General features: G+C 36.4%; 1 protein-coding gene across 3 annotated transcripts in view; it reads left to right on the top strand.

Moving 5' to 3' along the window:
• The window catches only part of LOC136034834 (cyclin-G-associated kinase-like), a 104293-nt gene that overhangs the window by 3769 nt on the left and 77792 nt on the right, over positions 1-22732 (top strand). For 2 of the 3 annotated variants that reach the window (XM_065716287.1, XM_065716289.1), the window contains exons 2-4: positions 10342-10403; positions 12758-12920; positions 19828-19967. In XM_065716287.1, coding sequence (XP_065572359.1) covers positions 10342-10403; positions 12758-12920; positions 19828-19967 — 365 coding nt within the window. Of the gene's footprint in view, positions 1-4390; positions 4507-10341; positions 10404-12757; positions 12921-19827; positions 19968-22732 lie in introns of those variants that run through there. The other variant, XM_065716288.1, reaches the window with a different exon arrangement.

Genomic DNA, 22732 nt, shown 5'->3' with positions numbered 1-22732 from the left:
CTTACAGCCCCCCCTGGGAACTAGGGGGGAGTAAGTTGTCCCCAATGATATCTTATTAGGTTTTCCAACTATGCTGAACAAAATGGCTATCTCAAAATTTTGATCCATTGACTTTGGGAAAAAATGAGCATGGGAAGGGGCCTAGGTGCCCTCCAATTTTTTTGGTCACCTAAAAAAGGCACTGAACTTTTCATTTCCATTACAATGAGCCCTCTCGTGACACCCTAGGACCACTGGATTGATACGATCACCCTTGGGAAAAAGAAAAAAAAAATAAATAAACATGCACCCATAATCAGTCTTCTGGCAAAAAATACAAAGTTCCACATTTTGTAGATAGGATCTTGAAATTTCTACAGTGGGGTTCTCCGATATACTGAATGCGATGGTGTGATTTTCGTTAAGATGCTATGACTCTTAGGAGGTTTTTCCCCTATTTTCCAAAATAAGGCAAATTTTCTCAGGTAGGTATCTTTTGATGGGTAAAACTAAATTAATGAAACTTATATATTTGAAATCAGCATGAAAATCCGATTCTTTTGATGTTTTTATTAGTATAAAAATTCCGTTTTTTTAGACTTTCGTTGACTATTGAGCCGGGTCACTCCTTACTACAGTTCGTTACCATGAACTGTTTGAAACCATACATGCCCCCAGGGCACAACTTACAAGACCTGCCCCTAGGGGGTTGTGTTCACCCCAGAGTTTTTGTTATTTAATCCTTGAACTAAGATTAAAATTTTTATTGAATGCATTTGGAGAAAAATGTGTGTGGGGGCTATTTACCTTCCAATCAATTTTAACTCCTAAAAATGGTGCTTTAACTTCTGATTTCCTGTTTAACCAGGCCCTCCAAATATTATACGGCCATCTCTTCATTATGAAGCACCTCTGGGGAAAAAAAACTAGAGCCTTGTGACCTTGAGTTTGGTGGGGGAAGGCTAGTTGCCATTTGATCACTTGACTGTTAAAAACAAACAAATACAACGTAGAAACAATAGGGAAAGTTTTTTCAAGACAATGGAAATTATTTATGTAGATATTTCGGCCCTATGTCCAAGGGCCGTCTTCAGCACAATACAATACTATATATATATATATAAAAGAACTTACATCAAATTGTGAGAATTAAAACTGAATATAAAAACACTTATTAAAACAATTTTTTTTTAAAAAATTTAGTCCTAGCATCCTTACTTCAGCGAAGTTCAACCAGGACTGGCGAAAAGAATGAAATGAAGAAATATAAACTCATTCAAACTAAAGAGAATAAAATGATTAGATGCAATTTCTTAAAGCTAATCTTGCTTGTTTAGCAGCCTGTCTCAAAGGCCTTTTCGTAGTTGGTTCAGTACTATTATAAATTGGTTTAGTAAAATATTTTGTTAGATCATTTTTAATTAAATTTGAGTATAAAGAATTTAGTGAGTATTCCCCCAAGTCCCTGTTCAAAGAAATATTTTTATTTATTTTGAGATTAATTTCAATTGATTCTCGAACCACCTGTTTTATTCCCAAATCATTACTAATAAGTGAAGAGTTTTCAAAAAGTATCATGTGGGACGGATTATTAAATATATGCCAACCTAGAGCAGAATCAAAGGAATTGTTGGAACCATTTGAAATTAAGGCCTTGTCTATGTCATTTTTATGCTGTTGTAAGCTTTTGTCTAGATTCTGATGGGTCCTGCCGACATAGTATTTTCCGCAATCACAGGGTATTTGATAGACCCCTCTTTGGCGAGTAACTGGGGTCTTATCTTTACCCGAATTTAAGAAATTGATGATTTTAAAATTATTAGTAAAAACTACGTACAGATTATTTTTTGTGCAAATATTTTTTAATTTTGTTGTAATCTTTGGGATATACGGAAGATAGACAATATTTGAGGGCTTATCAATAGCCTCACATTGTGAAGTATCTTCTTCGATTTTACAAGAATGTCTTTTTATTCTACGGCTAATTATTTTATTTACAAAAGGAATGGGGTATCCATTACCAAAAAGAATATCTCTGATAAAATTTATTTCTGCATTTATATATGAATGGGAGCAAATATTTAGGGCACGATCAATGAGGGAAATTACAACTGCTCTTTTAACTTGTGGGGGGTGATTTGAATTAAAGTGAAGATATCTATTGTTTTGTGTTGGCTTTCGATATATAGTAAAAACCAGTTCATCAGCATTACGAATAATTAATAAATCTAAAAACGGTAGTTTATTTTCAATTTCAACTTCAAGGGTGAACTGCAAATTTCGGTCATAAGTGTTAAGATGATCTAAGAAGCCCCGAAGTTCAGCTTCCCCATAATTCCAAAGTGAAATTACGTCATCCATATAACGACCCCAATAGACATGTTTTAGAAAATAAGAATTCAATGCCCAATTCTCAAGATTCTCGACGTAAATATTTGCTAGTAGCCCGGATAAAGGTGCCCCCATGGGTAATCCATTTTTTTGCTGATAAAAAGAATGGCGAAATTGAAAATACATAGAAAACTTATTACAAATTTTAACAAGAGTCATTAAAACTTCACAATCAATTCCTGTCGCTGAAGTCTCGATCAAGTGGTAATTTTCTTCTATTTTGTTTTTTAATAATTCCTCTGAAATAGTTACATCTATATTTGTATACATGGAATGAGAATACAATAAAGGTTTGAAAGCTGCACAAAGCCATTTTCCAATATTGGCAGCGGGAGCTTTAGTACAAGCTACAATAGGTCGTAAGGGAATACCCTGTTTATGTATTTTTGGTAAACCGTAGAGTTTAGGACAGAAACTACCACGGGGAAAAAATTTATTGTATAGTTGTGGGGTGATTTTACCATTTTGTTTTAGCTGCTTTAATTCATTTATAATATTATTAGTGAACTGATCAGTAGGATCATGAGTTATTGTTTGATATGTAATTGTGTCATTTAAATGCGAAAAAATTTTGTTGTCATAGTCTGTTGTATTCATGACAACAAGTGAATTGCTTTTGTCTGCTTTAGTTATTATAATAGAAGGATCTTTTCGGAGATTAGATAGTATTTTTATGTCATGCAAATTTTCCGGTGTGGAATTAGTAGGAGGCTTAAACTTTTTTTGGCTATTATAGAGGATATTTATTAGACCAGATCTAACTTCATCCGGGTTAGAGACAGAAGGATAGTGTTTATGCAAAGCGGACTCTAGAGAGGAAACTATATCTGCCACAGGAACCTGTTTCGGTAGAAAAGAAAATTTTGGACCTTTTTCTAGTGTTTCGATTTCCTGGGGTTCCAATGTTTTAGAAGAGAGGTTAACGATAGCAGGCCCAGGAGTGAATCTTGGATTTTATTTTTTGTGCAAATATTTTTTAATTTTGTTGTAATCTTTGGGATATACGGAAGATAGACAATATTTGAGGGCTTATCAATAGCCTCACATTGTGAAGTATCTTCTTCGATTTTACAAGAATGTCTTTTTATTCTACGGCTAATTATTTTATTTACAAAAGGAATGGGGGATCCATTACCAAAAAGAATATCTCTGATAAAATTTATTTCTGCATTTATATATGAATGGGAGCAAATATTTAGGGCACGATCAATGAGGGAAATTACAACTGCTCTTTTAACTTGTGGGGGGTGATTTGAATTAAAGTGAAGATATCTATTGTTTTGTGTTGGCTTTCGATATATAGTAAAAACCAGTTCATCAGCATTACGAATAATTAATACATCTAAAAACGGTAGTTTATTTTCAATTTCAACTTCAAGGGTGAACTGCAAATTTCGGTCATAAGTGTTAAGATGATCTGTAAGATGTAATCTGTACGTAGTTTTTACTAATAATTTTAAAATCATCAATTTCTTAAATTCGGGTAAAGATAAGACCCCAGTTACTCGCCAAAGAGGGGTCTATCAAATACCCTGTGATTGCGGAAAATACTATGTCGGCAGGACCCATCAGAATCTAGACAAAAGGTTACAACAGCATAAAAATGACATAGACAAGGCCTTAATTTCAAATGGTTCCAACAATTCCTTTGATTCTGCTCTAGGTTGGCATATATTTAATAATCCGTCCCACATGATACTTTTTGAAAACTCTTCACTTATTAGTAATGATTTGGGAATAAAACAGGTGGTTCGAGAATCAATTGAAATTAATCTCAAAATAAATAAAAATATTTCTTTGAACAGGGACTTGGGGGAATACTCACTAAATTCTTTATACTCAAATTTAATTAAAAATGATCTAACAAAATATTTTACTAAACCAATTTATAATAGTACTGAACCAACTACGAAAAGGCCTTTGAGACAGGCTGCTAAACAAGCAAGATTAGCTTTAAGAAATTGCATCTAATCATTTTATTCTCTTTAGTTTGAATGAGTTTATATTTCTTCATTTCATTCTTTTCGCCAGTCCTGGTTGAACTTCGCTGAAGTAAGGATGCTAGGGCTATATTTTTAAAAAAAAAATTGTTTTAATAAGTGTTTTTATATTCAGTTTTAATTCTCACAATTTGATGTAAGTTCTTTTATATATATATATAGTATTGTATTGTGCTGAAGACGGCCCTTGGACATAGGGCCGAAATATCTACATAAATAATTTCCATTGTCTTGAAAAAACTTTCCCTATTGTTTCTACGTTGTATTTGTTTGTTATGGAAAGGCAGTGTGGTCTTCGTCGCTATTTTCGACTGTTAAAAAAGGAACTAGAACTTTCAAGTTTAAATTATTTGGGTCCCCTCTGAAGTTTATATGACCACCTTTTCCTTAAAAACCTTATATGGCCCAGGGGCATAAGTTACAACCCTTTTTCTGTTTTTTTTTTCTGTAAAAACCTTATATGGCCCAGGGGCATAAGTTACAACCCTTTCCCTGTATTTTTGGGGGGAGGGGTATGTTGACCCTGAAATTTTGTCATCTGGTCGTTGGGCTATTTGAAACAAAATGGCTATCTAAAAATTTGATTGGCTGCATTTGGGGAAAAGGTGCCTGGCAATCACTTTTGATGACTCTTAAAAAGGTAAATAGAAATTTCAGTTTTCAATAAAATGATCCAACTTGGTTGTTTATTGACCATCGCTCACATAAAAGCTTATCTGCCCCTGGGGCATAACACAACACTTCCCCTATGCTCTGGGGGCTGTGTTTATCCCTGAGTTTTTATGGCACTTAGTATTAACCAAGTGACATATAGCAATTGCAAATTCTGTTGGTCTGTCTGTCTGTCTGTCTCTCTGTTGGTCCAGGTTTTGCTACTTTAGGCACTTCCAGGTAAGCTAGGACGATGAAATTTGGCAGGCGTATCAGGGACCGGACCAGATTAAATTAGAAATAGTCGTTTTCCCGATTTGACCATCTGGGGGGAGTGGGGGGCCTGTTAATTCAGAAAAAATAGAAAAATTGAAGTATTTTTAACTTACGAACAGTTGATCAGATCTTAATGAAATCTGATGTTGGGAAGGATATCGTGTCTCAGAGCTGTTATTTTAAATACCGACCGGATCTGGTGAAATTGGGGGGGGGGGCTGGGATGGGGAAACCTAAAATCTTGGAAAACACTTAGAGTGGAGGGATCGGGATGAAACTTGGTGCGAAAAATAAGCACAAATCCTAGATATATGATTGACATAACCGGAATGGATCAACTCTCTTCGGGGTAGTTGGAGGCGGGGGTAATTCTGAAAAAAAAATCATGTATTTTTAACTTATGAACGGTGATCGGATCTCAATGAAATTTGACATTTAGAAGGATATCGTGTCTCAGAGCTCTTATTTTAAATCCCGACTAGATCTGGTGACAGTGGGGGGGGAGTTGGGAGGGGGAAACCTAAAACTTGGAAAACGCTTAAAGTGGAGGGATTGGGATGAAACTTGGTGGGAATAGTAAGTACAAGTCCTAGATACATGATTGACATAACCGGAACGGATCCGCTCTCTTTGGGGTAGTTGGGAGGGGCTTTAATTCTGAAAAATTAGAATAAATGAGGTATTTTTAACTTACGAACGTGTGATCGGATCTCAATGAAATTTGATATTTAGAAGGATATCGTGCCTCAAAGCTCTTATTTTAAGTCACTACCGTTTCTGGTGACATTGGGGGAAGTTTGGGGTGGGGGAACCTAAAATGATGGAAAATGCTTAGATTGGAGGTATTGGGATGAAACTTGGTGGGAAAAATAAGCAGAAGTCTTAGATACGTGATTTACATAATTGGAACGGATCCGCTCTATTGGAGGGGGGGTATTCTGAAAAATTAGAAAAAATGGCGTATTTTTAACGTTCGGAGTGATCGGATCTTCATGAAACTTCTTATTTAGAAGGACCTCGTAACTCAGATCTCTTATTTTAAGTCTTAACCGGATCCAGCGTAATTGGGGGGTAGTTGGGGGGATTCGGAAATCTTAGAAAATACTTAAAGCGGTGAGATCAGGATGAAACTGGATGGGAAGAATAAAAACCTGTCTAAGATACGTGACTAACAGAACCGGACCGGACCTGCTCTCTTTGGGGTAGTTGGGGGGGGGGGGTATTTCTGAAAAATTAGAAAAAATGAGGTAATTTTAACTTACGAACGGGTGATCGGATCTCAATGAAATTTGACATTTAGAAGGATTCCGTGTCTCAGAGCTCTTATTTAAAATCCGATCGGATCTGGTGACATTGTCACCTAAAACTTGGGGAAACCTAAAACTTGGAAAACACTCGAGTGGAGGGATCGGGATGAAACTTGGTGGGAAAAATAAGCACAAGTCCTAGATACGTGATTGACATAACCGGAATGGATCCGCTCTCTTTGGGGTAGTTTGGGGGGGGGGGGTAATTCTGAAAAAATAGAAAAAATGAGGTATTTTTAACTTACGAACCGCTAATCAGATCTCAATGAAATTTGATATTTAGACGGATATCGTGTCTCAAAGCTCTTATTTTAAGTCCTGACCGGATCTGGTGACATTGTGGGAGTTTGGGGTGGGGGAACCTAAAATAATTGAAAACGCTTAGATTGGAGGGATCGGGATGAAACTTGGTGGGAAAAATAAGCACAAGTCTTACAGTCGTGATTGACGTAATTGGAACGGGTCCGCTCTATTGGGGGGGGGGGGGGGTAATTCTGAAAAATTAGAAAAAATGACGTATTTTCAACTTACCAAGGAGTGATCGGATCTTAATGAAATTTCATATTTAGAAGGACCTCGTAACTCAGATCTCTTATGTTAAATCTCAACCGGATCCAGCTTAATTGGGGTGGGGCAGTTGGGGGGGGGGGGTACCGGAAATATTTGAAAATACTTAAAGCGGTCTGATCAGGATGAAACTGGACGGGAAGAATAAAAACCTGTCTGAGATACATGACTGACATAACCAGACCAGATCTGCTCTCTTTGGTGGAGTTGGGGGGGGGGGATTTAGAAAATTGATGTATTAATAACTTACGAAAGGGTGACTAGATCTTAATGAAATTTGATATTTAGAAGCATCTTGTGCTTTAAAGCTCTAATTTCAAGTTCCGACCAGATCCTGTGACATCGGGGGGATTGGAGGGGGAAACCGGAATTCTTGGAAAACGTGAAAATTGGGGTATTTTTATCTTACGAATAGATGATCAGATCTTAATAAAATTTGATATTTAGAAGGAATTCATGTCTCAGAGCTCTTATTTCAAATCCCGACCAGATCTTTTGACATTGGTGGGAGTTGGAGGGGTAAATCTTGGAAAACACTTTGAGTGGAGGAATCGGGATGAAGCTTGGTGGATAGAATACGCAAATGTCATTTATACGTGATTGACAGAACCATACTGGATTTGCTCTCTTTGGGGGAGTTGGGGGGGAGGGGTTCAGTGATTTGGTGAGTTTGGTGCTTCTGTACGTGCTAGGACGATGAAAATTGGTAGGCGTGTCATGGAGCTGCAGAAATTGACTTGATGAAGTCGTTTTCCCAGATTTGACCATTTGGGGGGCTAAAGGGAGAGGAAAAATTTAGAAAAAATTAGGTATTTTTAACATACGAGTGGGTGATCGGATCTTAATGAATTTTGATATTTAGAAGGACACCGTGACTCAGAGCTCTTATTTTAAATCCTCACCGGCATTAAGCCTCTTATTTTCCTTTTAAATCAAACTATTGGTTCATAGAATTTTGTTAGAGCTCATACCATATGATCTCTTGGCTCTTAGCTCTTCATGCCTCGTCACAAGTGCCATATGAGCTCATAGCTCTTGTTGTTATTTGATCTTCAAACTATTTTGAACAAAATGGCTGTTTCAAAATTTTGATCAGATGCATTTGGGAGAAAATTGGCCTTGGGGGGGGGCTAATGATCATATTTGGCTCTTAATAAGGGTACTATAAATTCTGATTTACAATCAAATGGGCCCTCTTCAAAGTTTATGCTACCGTCACTTCCATAAAAACCTTATATTACCCCAGGGCATAATTTATAACACTTACCCCAGGTTCTGGTGGGCTGTGTTATGCTGGAATCTTTGATATATATTCTTTGGTTTGTTTTTGACAGAATGTCTATATAAAAATGTCGATCAGATGCATTTGGGGAAAAAAGGGTTGGCAGGGGGTTGAATCTAGTTGCCATTGGATACCGTTTGACTCTTAAAAATGGAATTGGAACTTTCAATTTTTAATCATTTGAGTCCCCTCTGAAGTGAATATGACCATTTCTTCCATAAAACTTTATATGCCCCCAGGACATAACCCTTCCTCAAGACTCTGGCGGGGGGTATGTTGACTATTTCAATCTAACTGACAATCTCAAAATTTTAATCAGATGCATTTGGGAAAAAAAGGGTGTGTTTGTGGGGGGAGGTAAATGCCCTCAGATCCTGCTTGACTCATAAAAAGGTAACTAGAACTTTCAATTTCCAATCAAATGAGCCACCACTGAAGTTATATAACCTCTCCTTATATAAAAACCTTATATGCCCCCAGGGCATAACTTAAAAAACTTGCCCCTGTGCTTTGGGGCTTCTGTCGACCCTGGTGTTTTTATTATCTGATGTTTGAACTATTTTTTTTAGCAAAATGGCTATCTCAAAATTTTATTGGATGGGTTTGGGGAAAAAAGGATGTGGGGGCTAATTGCCCTTTGATCTCTTTTGACTCTTTAAAAGTAAACTAGAACTTCTAATTTCCAATCAAACGAGCCCTCTCTGAAGCATCCCTTCTATAAGAACTATATATGTCCCCTGGGCATAACTTACAATGACTGTCCCCAGGCCCTGAGGGTTTTGTTGACTCTGGAGTTTCAGTTATATGATATTTAAACTATTTTTAACAAAATGGCTATCTCAAAATTTTCATGGGACGGCTTTGGGGGAAAACGGCTCGGGGGGGGGGGGGCAAGCTGCCCTCCAATATCTTTTGATTGTGAAAAAGTGAATTATAACTTGTAATTTCCAATCAAATGAGCCCTCGCTGAAGTTTATTACTAGCATCCCTTCTTTAAGAACTATATATGCCCTAAGGGCATAACTAACAGCGCCTGCCGCCTAACCCTGGGGGGTCTTGTTGACCCCGAAGTTTTTGGTTTATAGCGTTTGTGGGAGGCAAGCTGCCCTCCAATCTCTTTTGATTCTGAAAAAAGTGAATTATCACTTGTAATTTCCAACCAAATGAGCCCTCTCTGAAGTTTATACAAGCATCCCTTCTTTAAGAACCATGTATGCCCCCAGGGAATAAATTACAACCCCTGCCCTCGAGCTCTGGGGGTTGTGTTGACCCCGAAGTTTCTGGTTTATGATCTTTGAATTGTTTTTAATAAAATGGCTATCTCAAAATCAGATATATTTAAGGAAAATAGGCGTGGAGGGGGCTAGTTTCTCCCTAATCAATTTTGACTCTTATAAAAAGGGCACTAGAACCCCCATTTTCCAATCGAATGTGCCCCTTTGAGGCTTATATGATGACCCCTTCCATATGAAATGTCTCAGGAAAAAAATATTGAAACATCTGAGCCATATGGCCTTTACTATAGGCAACACTATAGTATTGCCTCTGATTACTGTATTTTGTTTTTCTGCTGTCCATGGAACTGAAATTTTTTATCCATATATACAAAGATGCTTAAGTCCAATTGTTAGGGGAAAAGGGTGGGTACGAGGTTTTTTTTTTGGAGGGGTGGGGTGTACACAATCAAATGGGGAATGTTACATGCAGCAATTTTTTATTGTTTGGGGTGTTCTTTGTACCAGTATCAAGAGATTCCTTCCTTGTGTGCAGATGCCTATCTATATTATTTATTTTATTTTATGCATACCTCTTGTTTATTTCTTCCCCCCTTTTTTTATTAAAAATCATCATGTAAAATGATATTTTTAATTTGATTAATCTGTTTTAGGTGGATTTGCATATGTTTTTCTGGTAGTTGAAAGTTTAACTGGAAAGGAATATGCTTTAAAAGTAAGTAATTTTATTTTTAAGAAAAATTTTTCTCTCCACGCAAAGTATTCCTGTTTAAATAACTAATTTTCGGTATGTTGATATACACACGCCTAGTGTTTCAAGACTGGACAATACCAATCTGATTTGTTAAGGTGCAAACTATACATCACTCAAATAATCCTGTTAATGGTGTGTTGATTTGGTATTATCCTTGTAAGTTTTGCAGCCTACATCAAATGTACATTTTCGTGAATCAATTAATTCACTACTTTTTATGGCACTTGGTATTTAGCAAGTGACATACAGCAATCGCAAATTCTGTTGGCCTGTTGGCTGGTCTGTTGGTCCTGGTTTTGCTAGCTTAGGCATTTCCAGATAAGCTAGGACGATGGAATTTGGCAGGGGTATCAGGGACTAGACCAGATTAAATTAGAAATAATCTTTTTCCCGATTCGACCACCTTGGGGGGAGTGGGGGGGATGGTTAATTTGGAAAAATTAAAAAAAATGAGGTATTTTTAACTTACGAACAGGTGATCGGATCTTAATAAAATTTGATATTTAGAAGTATATCGTGTTTCAGAGCTTATTAGAAATCCCGACCGGATCTGGTGACATTGGGGGGAGTTGGAGTGGGAAACCTAATATCTTGGAAAACGCTTAGAGTGGAGGGATCAGGATTAAACTTGGTGGGAAAAATAAGCACAATTCCTAAATACGTGATTGACATAAAAAGAATGGATCCGCTCTCTTTGGGGGAGTTGGGGGGGGGAGGGTTAATTCTGGAAAATTAGAAAAATGACGTCTTTTTAACTTATGAAGGAGTGATAAGATCTTAATGAAATTTCATATTTAGAAGAGTTCGTAACTCAGATACTTTATTTTAAATCCCGACCGGATCCAGTGTCATGGGGGGGGGTTGGGGGAGGGACCAGAAATCTTGGAAAACGCTTAGAGTGAAGAGATAAGAATGAAACTTTTTGGGAAGAATAAGCACAAGTCCTAGTTACATGATTGAAATAACCGGAGTGAATCCGCTCTCTTTGGGGGAGTTGGAGGGGGTGTTAATTCGGAATAATTAGAAAAATTGAGGTATTTTTAACTTAAGAACAGGTTACCAGATCTTAATGAAATTTGATATTTAAAAGTAACTTATGTCTCAGAGCTCTTATTTTAAATCCCGACCAGATCTGGTGATATTGGGGGGAGTTGGAGGCGGAAACTGGAAATCTTGAAAAACGCTTAGAGTGGAGAGATCGGGATGAAACTTGTTGTGTGGAATAAGCAAATATCGTAGATACGTGATTGATGTAACCGGACTGGATCGCTCTCTTTAGGGAAGCTAGGGGACTCTAGTGCTTTGGCAAGTTTGGTGCTTCTGGACGTGCTAGGACGATGAAAATTAGTAGACGTATCAGGAACCTGCACAAATTGACTTGATAAAGTCGTTTTCCATGATTCGACCATCTGGGGGGGGGGGCTGCAGGGAGAGGGAAAATTAGAAAAAATGAGGCGTTTTGAACTTGCGAGTGGGTGATTGGATCTTAATGAATTTTGATATTTAGAATGACCTCGTGTCTCAGAGGTCTTATTTTAAATCCCTACCGGCATTAAGCCTCTGATTTTCCTTATAAGTTAATGTATTGATTCTTAGAATTTTGCTAGAGCTCATGCCATATGAGCTCTTGGCTCTTCTGACCTCGTCACAAGTGCCATTTGACTCATTACAACTGATATTCTAGTTATGGATGTACTTTAGTTAATTGATAAACTAATGCAAACATCGAAAAAGTTTAATGATTAAAAAAAAAACTCAGTGATAATGAATATAATATTGACTTGAAGACACAAATACACACAGTTTATTTTAAGGAACACGTGAAATAGGATTAAACTACATAAATATCCTGATTTACATTGGTGGCATAAACTGAGGAATATGCTGAAGTGTCTTTTGCAAGATGCTTGTATTCAAGTATGCACAAGTATTTAAGATACTTGATTCTTCAAATAACATTTAACGTATAATCCTCACCTACCCATCTCCCCTTGGGATATTGCAATTGTTTTTTTCTGGGGGGGGATGTTAGTACATAGGGCGAGGATATAAAGAGAACGGCCAAACAGGTGGGAAATATATGAAACGGGTAAATTAAATGGAAAAATATATTAAGTTTTGGCATGAATCAAAAGCTGCATCTACAAGTTCCACCATACCTGCATACAAGGGAGAGGTATTCTTCCTCGAGATATTGGTTTAAAAGTTTTCCCACTGTAATTATGGCCTAAACTATTTTGTTGTGTTCTGGCCTCCTCTCTGCTACTGCCATTGGAGTATATCATCTGTACTTTGCTGAATGAATTTTTTTTTAGAGATTGATTGCTGTTGACTCAAAAGCAGAGCGAGAAATAATTCAAGAGCTGAATTTTATGAAACTACTCAAAGGAAATCAGAATGTTGTTGAACTTATCAATGCTTCTTGTATAGATGTCTCTGGTGGAAAAGAATTTTATCTTCTTATTGAATTGTGCAAAGGTTCGTTCTAGTTTTATTTCTTACCTTTTCTAATTATTAGCACAACTAAAGCAATTCTGGAACTAAAGTAAGTAACGAAATTAAAACCTGTTCCCTTTTTTTCATTGTTTTTCTGTATTTAAGACTCATAATACCTGTTCAAGGTTCCTGTTCATAACGAAAAATATTTTTTTTTTTTGGGGGGGGGTGAGAGGAAGTAGACTGACTTTTCAACAGAGTAGCCTTCAAGAGGCTGAAAATTTTATAGCTGTTAAACTCCACACCACCTCGCGATGCAAAAGGAGAAAACAAAGGGAATTGGACTGATTTTTAAGCATAAGAGTTTTTAAAAGTTGAAAACCCACAATAAATTTCAGTTTAATGGCTTTCAAAAAGTTATTTGGTTTTTCAATACAATAGCTTTCAAAAAGATGAAAATAAAGTTGTAGGAAATCAAATCCTACAAACGTTACAAAAGCATTACTTGCTTCAGCACATTCAAAACCCTACTCGTTTGCGGGCTAATTCAACCCCTTCAGTATTAGATCGGGCAATTACAAAATCACGTGATGATATTGCTAGTGTTGAGTTTTTATCACCACTAGGAAAAAGCGATGATACGGTATTGGTAATATCACTAAATTGGTTTTTGTGTTTTGCTGATATTCCAAATAGTTCTCCCAAATATGATTATAGTAGAGCGAAATTACGTTGCATTTTCTGATTATATTTTGCCTCTTTCTATCTTAGAGGAGTTACAGCAGTGTAACGCTACTACTGATGTGTCCTCCGAATTTATTAAGCAGGTCCTTAAAGAAGGAAAAGAACGATAAGTACCAATATTTACTAGCAAACAGTTTTCCAAAAACAGACAGATCCTTCTTCAATATGTTGTACAGATGCTAAAAGAAAAAGGTGATAGGCTGCGTGACCACGTAAAAATTAAAACCTCTGATTCCTGGTCAAAATATAAAAGAGCTAGAAATAGAGCAACTTTGTTCCTTAGGTTCCTTTGGTCTATATCGTCTAGAGGTTGAGGCGAATGTTATTGTATCAGTCCAAAGTTGCTCAAAAATATTTTTGAAAAAGGAAGTATGTAAGAAGGAATCGAGTTTCACAATCTTCATCATCCACTTCCTTTATAGATCCTGAAACTCTTTCACATATAAATGATAATTATGTAATATCACAACTTTTCAATAAGGTATTTGGTTCAATTTTTACCCAAATACAGAAACGCGTGCTCAATTTACTCCTCTAGATTTAACATAAGAATTTGATGATTCAGATTTTATGGTCCAACAGGTTTATCAAACACTCCGAAATCTTGTTCATGGAAAGACGCTGAATATGTATAGATTTTCAAATACGATGTTACGTGAACTTGCATCTGTGCTTGCTGAACCACTCACATATCTCTTTATCTTTGCCTATTGTCAGATGAATGTCCTTCACCGTGGAGAAAAGCAATCATTAGGCCGTTGTACAAGAATTGTTCCCATTTTTAAAATTACATACCGATTTCAGATGCTTCTATCTTTTCACGTATAATGGAGAAAGTTCTGGTGAGCAAAATCCAGGTATATTTTGAAGAAAATAACTTATGGTATTCAGCTCAGAATAGGTTCCGTCTTGTAATACGCAACTTCTAGAGGTGATTAGTGATTTTCAATTGGTGGCGGATAATGGTATTTTGTTTGATTGTATTTATATTGACTTTTTCAAAGTGTTTGACAAAATTTCCATTCCACATCTGATAAAGAAATGATAATTGTATGGTATCGGACCACGAACTGAAGTATGGATGTTGGAATATGGATGTCTGAAGTGTTTGGAACAAGTTCAATGCCAAACGGGAAAGGGAATGTTGAATGTTGGTACTTGCAACATCCGTATGAACCATAAAGCTTTCTTGAAAGGTCTTCAGGTGTTCGGAGAAGAAACTTTCGACTTCGTTATTCTTGTGCATTTATTTTTTGACGACTGACCTGAGCGTTGTGAGACAATCGAAAGTTCCAGAAGAAAGTGAGAGTGCTAGAGAATGCTTTCATAAAGCATGTCCCAAGCCGCTGGCTGACGATCGGACATGCTCTTGCTAGGATCATGCAGCAGTGACTGGCAATCTTAGAGACTTCCTGAACTTCGTGCCGAGAGAGAAAAACTGAAGAATCTTCTGTCCACTCCCAAATTTCTGAAGATTGTGGCTTATATCAGAAGTGCAATGATGAAGCCCCAATTCGAGTTTGTTCTAGCCTCAGCAGAACTGTTCATGAGTTTCGCCCAACTGTTCTGGAAAGAAGAGCTTCTCATTCATGTTCTGCACAGAGATCAAAAGACTAGTTGTGACGCTTTACGGACGGGTCTTTACTCCAGATTTCGTAACCGAGACCGAAAATTTCTCACCAGAAATGTTGAACCTTGCTGAAAAATTTACAAAAAAGCCCATAGTTTCAGAAACGTGGAACAAGCTTTCCGTGAAAAAGCAACACTGAAAGACAAAGCCATTTTCTATGTCAATATGCGAAAACATTTATTGCGGGTATTCGTCATATTTTGAACTAATGTCCTCTAGAAAAAGATGATTTTCTAGAGGCTTTACGCTGTTACGCTGCACGATCAACATGAATGATTCATGAAGCATTGCAGACATAGTGGTTATGGCACGCGAGATTACGCTTGGAGTAAGCTCAGACGTTTCCTTGGCTGAGTGGATGCTTTTGCAAACGGAAACTGGACCCCTTGAGGACATTATTCGGATTGATCATTTTCGGAGCCATTATTTTGGATTCGTGAATGAGCGTGGGGACAGCAAGTTCCCGGAAATTACCAAGTTTATCAAAGCAGTTCTGACGTTGTCGCATAGAAGCGCAGCTGTTAAGTGTGGGTTATCGCGCTCTGATAGGATTCTTGGTGAAGACCAGGTGTTAATGTCTGAACGCCATCTGGATGCGAGACTCATGGTATATGACACGTTGAGGCTATATGGAGGAAAACCAGAACGGTTTGTAATTACAAAAGAGCTGTTGAATCTTGCACGCTCTGCACGGTCTCCGTATCAGCAATATCTGGACGAAAAGAAAAAAAGAAGAGCTATCTGAGAAGAAGAAGCTTTCGAAGAGGACAACAAGCAGAAGTTGCAGGAGATCCACGACAAAAAAAAAGAAATAGAAGATCTGGAAAGCAAAAAGAAAAAACTTAGAACATAAGAGTAAGAAAAGAGAACAGTAGCAGATACTCTACTTCAGGATGCGACCGACAGAATGAAGAAGGCTGCCGAGTCCAAGAGGTCCATAGACACGGCCCTAGCTGTTTGCTCGAAGGAGCTCTGAAGTCCAAAACAAATGAAAGAGAGCAGATTTTGGAATCTGCGAGAATAGAGCACTCTCTTGCAAAGAGAAAAACTGACCTCGTGATTTTTTACTGATGTTTACTATTTGTACAGTTTGTATTTGTAATAAATAATTAAATAAAAAAAATGCACAAACTCGGAAAACGACGAAGTTATGTGACCAGGCATCCCACACCGTATATGAAATGGGTTGTCCCCTCTGCAATCCCTCGCTCTTTACGCTAAAGCTTTTAATTGTTTTAAAAAGTAGAATTGTGGCAAAGACTGCCACAATTGGCAATGACTTTAGCGTAAAGAGTGAGGGATTGCGGAGGGGACAACCCATTTCATATGTGGAGTAATTTCTGTTCGTTTTAAGTTTTAATGTCGCTCCTTACTTTCAGCTAAAAAAATTATTTTTTTTATTTAATTTCTGAACGTTTTTGAATTAATGCATGTTTGGTTTTGGCTCTCCGCACATAAATTATTAAAATTAAACTTGTATATTAATTCTTTTTTTGGCTAAATGGCTTTCTCTTAGTTTTGATCAGACGATTTTGAGAAATAAGGGTTGGAGAAGGAGGCCTAGTTGCCCTCCAATTTTTCGGTTACTTAAAAAGGCAACTAGAACTTTTAATTTTTAACGAACGTTTTTATTAGTAAAAAATATACGTAACTTAAGAATTAACTTACGTAACAAACTTTTATAATCTTATATTTTTATTATGTATACGAGGGGGTTTTTACCCTCGTTAATACCTCGCTCTTTACACTAAATCGTAAGTTTTGTCCCAATTCTTTAAGAATGACCCCTGAATCAGAAAGGCCGTAGAATAAATAGTTGAAATTACTAAAAATACTTTAGCATAAAGAGCGAGGTATATATCTCCTCCTAAATACCTCGCTCTTTATGCTAAAGTATTTTTAGAACTCCTCATATGTGTAATAATCTCTGTTCGTTTTAAGTTTCAATGCTACTCCTTCCTTTCATTTGAAAAAAACGTTTTCATGTTTATTTTTCATTGTTTTCTTATAGTAATGCTAGAAAATCCTGCGCCCTTTTGATTGAATTTTTCTTCCCCCATGACAGATTCCTCCAAGGAAAGATCCTCCAACATAGCCCCCTCCCCTCAGCCCCACCCCCAAACAAAATAAAATCCCCCTGAAAACGTCTGTACACTTCCCAATAACTATTACTATATGTAAACACTGGTCAAAGTTTGTAACTTGCAGCCCCTCCCCCAGGGATTGTGGGGGAGTAAGTTATCCCCAAAGACATAGTTATTATGGTTTTCGTCTACGCTGAACAAAATGGCTATCTCAAAATTTTGATCCGTTGACTTTGGGAAAAAATGAGCTTCGGAGGGGGCCTAGATGCCCTCCAATTTTTTTGGCCACTTAAAAGGGCACTAGAACTTTTCATTTCCGTTAGAATGAGCCCTCTTGCGACATTCTAGGACCACTTGGTCGATACAATGACCCCTGGAAAAAAAAATAAACACGCACCCGTGATTTGTCTTCTGGCAAAAAATACAAAATTCCACTTTTTTGTAGATAGGAGCTTGAAACTTCTACAGTATGGTTCTCTGATACGCTGAATCTGATGGTGTCATTTTTGTTAAGATTCTACGACTTTTAGGGTGTGTTTTCCCCTATTTTCTTAATTAAGGCAAATTTTTTCAGCCTCGTAACTTTTGATGGGTAAGACTAAACTTGATGAAACTTATATATTTAAAATCAGCATCAAAATGCGATTCTTTTGATGTAGCTATTGATATCAAAATTAAATTTTTCAGAGTTTTGTTTACTATTGAGCCGGGTCGCTCTTTACTACAGTTCGTTACCATGAACTGTTTGATATCTATACTCACACCCATTTATAAGTATAGATAGTGTGCTTAAATTTAACATCTTATGCGTAAATCTATCCTTCAATAAGTTGCAGACTGCGAGGGTTTTTTTTTACTATAGAAAGATGGGAAATGACTCTAAAAGTTAATTTTATGTTTGATAAACCTATAGTTCGAATAACGTCACAAAGAAGAGATAGTCCGCCTAGTTTTGGTAAGCTTTGCTAGAGTATTTAGTGTTTTTCTCTGTTGTTAGTCTATTCTTCCAAAAAACACTACTTAAGATAAGGATTCTTTTCTATAAAAAAGGATCGTTTTTATTGTGTGTTTTTATAATTTGAATCAAATTCAACATTACACTTATTGCGCAATACACTTGGACTAGCGTAATTTAGTGTTACGAAAAAGGCGTTTTCCACTTGATTCTGGTAAGCTTCGCTAGAGTATTCTGTTTTATGTTAGAGTCTTCTCCTAAAAAAACGTTATTAAGGATCTAAGGAACATGATATTCTGGAGAATTTTATTTTATTTTAGTGATTTTTAGATTGTTTGCCTCGCGATTTTTTTCTTGAGTTATTGACAACACTTTATCTTAAAAATTTTAACTTATTGTTTGTAATAATGTAGCTTAATAAGTTAAAACTCTTGGACTGATGATATTTGAGCTTATCAGCCCTTAGCTCCTCATTTTGTTCTTTTTTTTAACAAAGTAACTTTAGTGATCTTTTCTTGAGGACTTAAGGACTCGTTATGTTCAAAATCAAAAGAAGTCTATCAAGTTTTCATACTGTTACAGAAGAGTGAAAATGAGTATAATGATCTTTATGGGGAGATCGGTGTTTATTTTTAGAATTAAAGTATGAGCCTTTTAGGACTGTTTTTTATTTTGTGTATACATGTCAATCTTCAAAAACTAGAGTGCTTACCTGAATAATATGACTTTATCCTGGTATACAACAAACAAGATTATATCAGATTCTCATTTAGGCAGGGGAAATGAATTTTTTTTTACCGTATTTTCGGAAGAAAAGGTGATGTATCCTTTTAGCTCAGGTTGGGGCTAATGCAAAAAAGAAAAATCCACGCTTGTTAAAGTAAAATAAAAAATTGCTATAAAATATGTAACGAGGTATAAAGAAGACGAGCAATACGTCAACAACATTAAAGCAACTGTTTGAACCCTTTTTTTGTACTGTTGACTGATAGCATATTTAAAAAAAATTATTCAGTTTTTTTTTTTGTTCCAATTGGTATGGAGTCATTTTTATTTCTTGGGTTTATCTCTTTCAAGTATTTGTAATGAGCAGATGTGTTCCTTGTGCTTTGCCAATGAACTGGCTTTGTTAAAGGTAAGGAATTTTCCCCAAAGGAGTGTTATTTAGTATAGGTTGAGATATTATGTATTGAAGTGCTTCCATTAATTGAAATTATCTGGACCTAATTTTATTATTATTTTTTCATCTTTTTTTAGTGTTTATCAAACCTTTTGGATCATAATTATTTGTGTATTAATCAAAGGAAGTGGGGTTGCGTCTAAGAGTCTGAAGAAATTACAAAGAATTGTAATCACCACGAGTCTAAATAGTATTAGAGCTGAAGAGAGGTCTCATTCTCCTCAAAGAATGACTCTGCTGTCTATGAATCTTTTGGTCCAATGAAGGCCTATAATATGCTCTGTCCTTGGAAAGATCTCTAGCCCTATCACTAATGATGTCTTCCGAAAGTTATTAATAGCGTTTACCTATTTTAGGAGGAGGTTTAATGGAAAGACTAAGGCAGCGAAACTGTGCACTTAATCCAGATGAAGTGAGCTCAGTCTTCTTTCAGACTTGCAAAGCTGTTAAGGCTATGCATTCTTTATCGCCTCCTGTTGTGCATTATGATTTAAAGGTAATGTAGTTATGCGTGTGTAAAAAAGGAGAGATTTCTAAGGAAGACTGAGGAGTTGTAAAAGTTAGGTTAATTTGAGATATTAGGGTTAGATAACTTCGTATAAATTTTGTATAGCGCTTTTTGCTAAAATGATATATGACATAACGCTTTTAGCATCGCATTTTAGTAGAATGAGCCAAAATCGTAGGTCTCTTTACTTGTTAATCAACGCTGCTGATGTAAAAATGATGATAATGTAAAAAAAAAAATAGTCAGAGTTTGTTGTCAGGTACATGCACAGAAAAGTAAGAAACTAATAAAAAATAATACGATAATTATTTAAAAAAAAATTATGTCAAACTTACTTGCTATTATTATTCTAAAAGCACTAGAAATGAAAATGATTCTTTTTTATAATTCTCTGTTGTAAGGGGACTTTTCATGGGTTTGTACAGTAGCGAAAAGGATTCTTGGGTTCAGCTTGCTGGCTGAAATCAACACACAAATCCGGTTTGCTACTTACTTCTTAGACTAAGTTTGGAGCCTGGAATTTTGGTGAAAAAGAATTATTACGGAGTCTCAAAAAGTATTTTTTTTTTACGACTTTGGAGGTAATGTGGCGTTTTAGGAAAAAATCGATCAACAGATGCGTTAATACTTTTAAACTTGTCCAAAGCCTTCAGGGAACAACACACGAAAAAATTAAGAAAACTGCTCTCTCTCTCGTGCTCTCTACCCCTCTCTCCTCCGTAACATCATTTGTATCATTTTGCTATTCTTTGGTTCTGTTTTCGTGAATCCGGCAAGAGTCCTTAGTTCTTAATGTTAGGTTAATGATTATTAACTTATGTAATGTTTATGACTAAAAAGTTTAGGGTATCAGTTATACCCTATATCAGTTATAGTAGTATATCAGTTATAGTAGTTCAGTTATAGTATATCAGTTGTAGTTCAGTTATAGTATATCAGTTATATCAGTTATAGTAGTATATGCCCCCATTGAACCAACTGATGGAGATACTAGTGACTCAGATGAATTTTACTTACAGTTACAGGAGCAAATAGACAGGGTACCAGGTAGAAATATGGTGTTTTTGCTAGGAGATTTTAATGCCCAGGTTGGTAGAAATAGGGATAGATGGTATCCTAGCCTAGGTAATTTTGGTGTAGGAAAAGAAAACAGTAATGGCTATAGGCTTTTGCAATTTTGTAGGTATAACAACCTAGTTATAACCAATACGGTGTTTGGTCACAAAATGGCCCATAAGTTGACATGGTATTCACGTGATGGTAAGACAGCAAACCTTATTGATTATGTTATTGTAAACAGAAGACTAGCAGGATCAATACAAGATACTAGGGTGTATAGGAGTGCCGTTATTGATGTTAAAAGTAAAGATCACCATCTAGTAGTGTCTAAGGTTAATTTGAAGCTGAAATTTCGGAAGAGTAACTCCCTCCCGGAAAGTTATGATGTTGGTAGACTTCAGGATGAAAATTTGAGAAAAAAATTCCAGGAACAGTTGAGTACTAAACTTGAGGGTTTAAAATTTGACAATGTGGAAGATGGATGGAATAATTTCAGAAAAACAATTTGTGAAGTTGCTGATGGTGTCCTAGGGAAGAGTGCTAAGACAGCAACTAGGAATATTAGTGAAAAAGCTTTAGGTTTAATAGAGAGTAGAAGGGGTTTGTATAAGAATTATCTGAGCGATAGGTCGTATGAAAACAAAATGAATGTAAAGAAAGTGGAGAAAGCATTAAAATATGAACTAAGGAGATGTGAAATGGAGGCGATGGATAAAATTGCTGAGGATCTGGAAGATGCGGCTAGACGGCATAATAGTAAAATATTATACTGGCATGTTAATAAAATGAAAGGGAGTAGCCGATCCGGACTAGTCCCAGTTAAAGATAGAAATGGGGCCACAATTAGTGATAAGGAAAAAGTTAAAGAAAGATGGGTGGAACATTTTGAGAATGTGCTAAACCGAGATACAGTTGCAGGAAAAGATATAGATGAAAATGAAAAAGTTTGTGATACCTTGGATGTGAAGGAAGATTTGTTTAGTGAGGAAGAATTAGCGACAGTACTAGAAGGATTAAAAAATAATAAGGCCCCAGCTGCTGATAGTATGATTAATGAGTTCCTTAAATATGGTGGCTCTGAGGTTAGGAATAAGCTACTGAAGATTATGAACATGATTTTTGAAAAAGGGGAAGTACCCAATGATTTTAGGAAAACCTTAATTAAACCACTGTATAAGAAAGGTGACAAGAGTGAATGTCGTAATTATCGAGGCATTAGTCTGGTCTCTGTAGGTAGCAAAATACTGAGTAATATGATACTTTTTAGACTGAGACATGCTGTAGACAAAGTTTTAAGGGAAGAACAATGCGGTTTTAGAAAAGGTAGAGGATGTGTCGACCATGTTTTCACTCTTAGGTTAATAATTGAGAAGTCCCTTCGTTGTCAAACACCTTTGGTCCTTAGTTTTATCGATTATGAGCAAGCTTTCGATTCTGTTGATAGAACAGCGTTAACAAAGGTCTTATCGTTATATGGTATACCAGAAAAATACATTAAAGTGATTTGCGCTATGTACGAGAATAATACTGCTGCGGTTAAGGTAGGAAATGAGGTTAGCAACTGGTTTTGTATTAAATCAGGAGTTAAGCAGGGTTGTGTTCTATCCCCCTTTATATGGATCATTTTGATGGACTTCGTCTTAAGGAGCACAGGAAAGGCATTTGGAGACCATGGAATCAAATGGGGAGGAAGA

This window comes from Artemia franciscana, chromosome 13 (assembly GCF_032884065.1).
Source record: "Artemia franciscana chromosome 13, ASM3288406v1, whole genome shotgun sequence".
NCBI classification, from domain to species: Eukaryota; Metazoa; Arthropoda; class Branchiopoda; order Anostraca; family Artemiidae; genus Artemia; species Artemia franciscana.
This window is presented reverse-complemented; position numbering and strand designations above follow the sequence as displayed.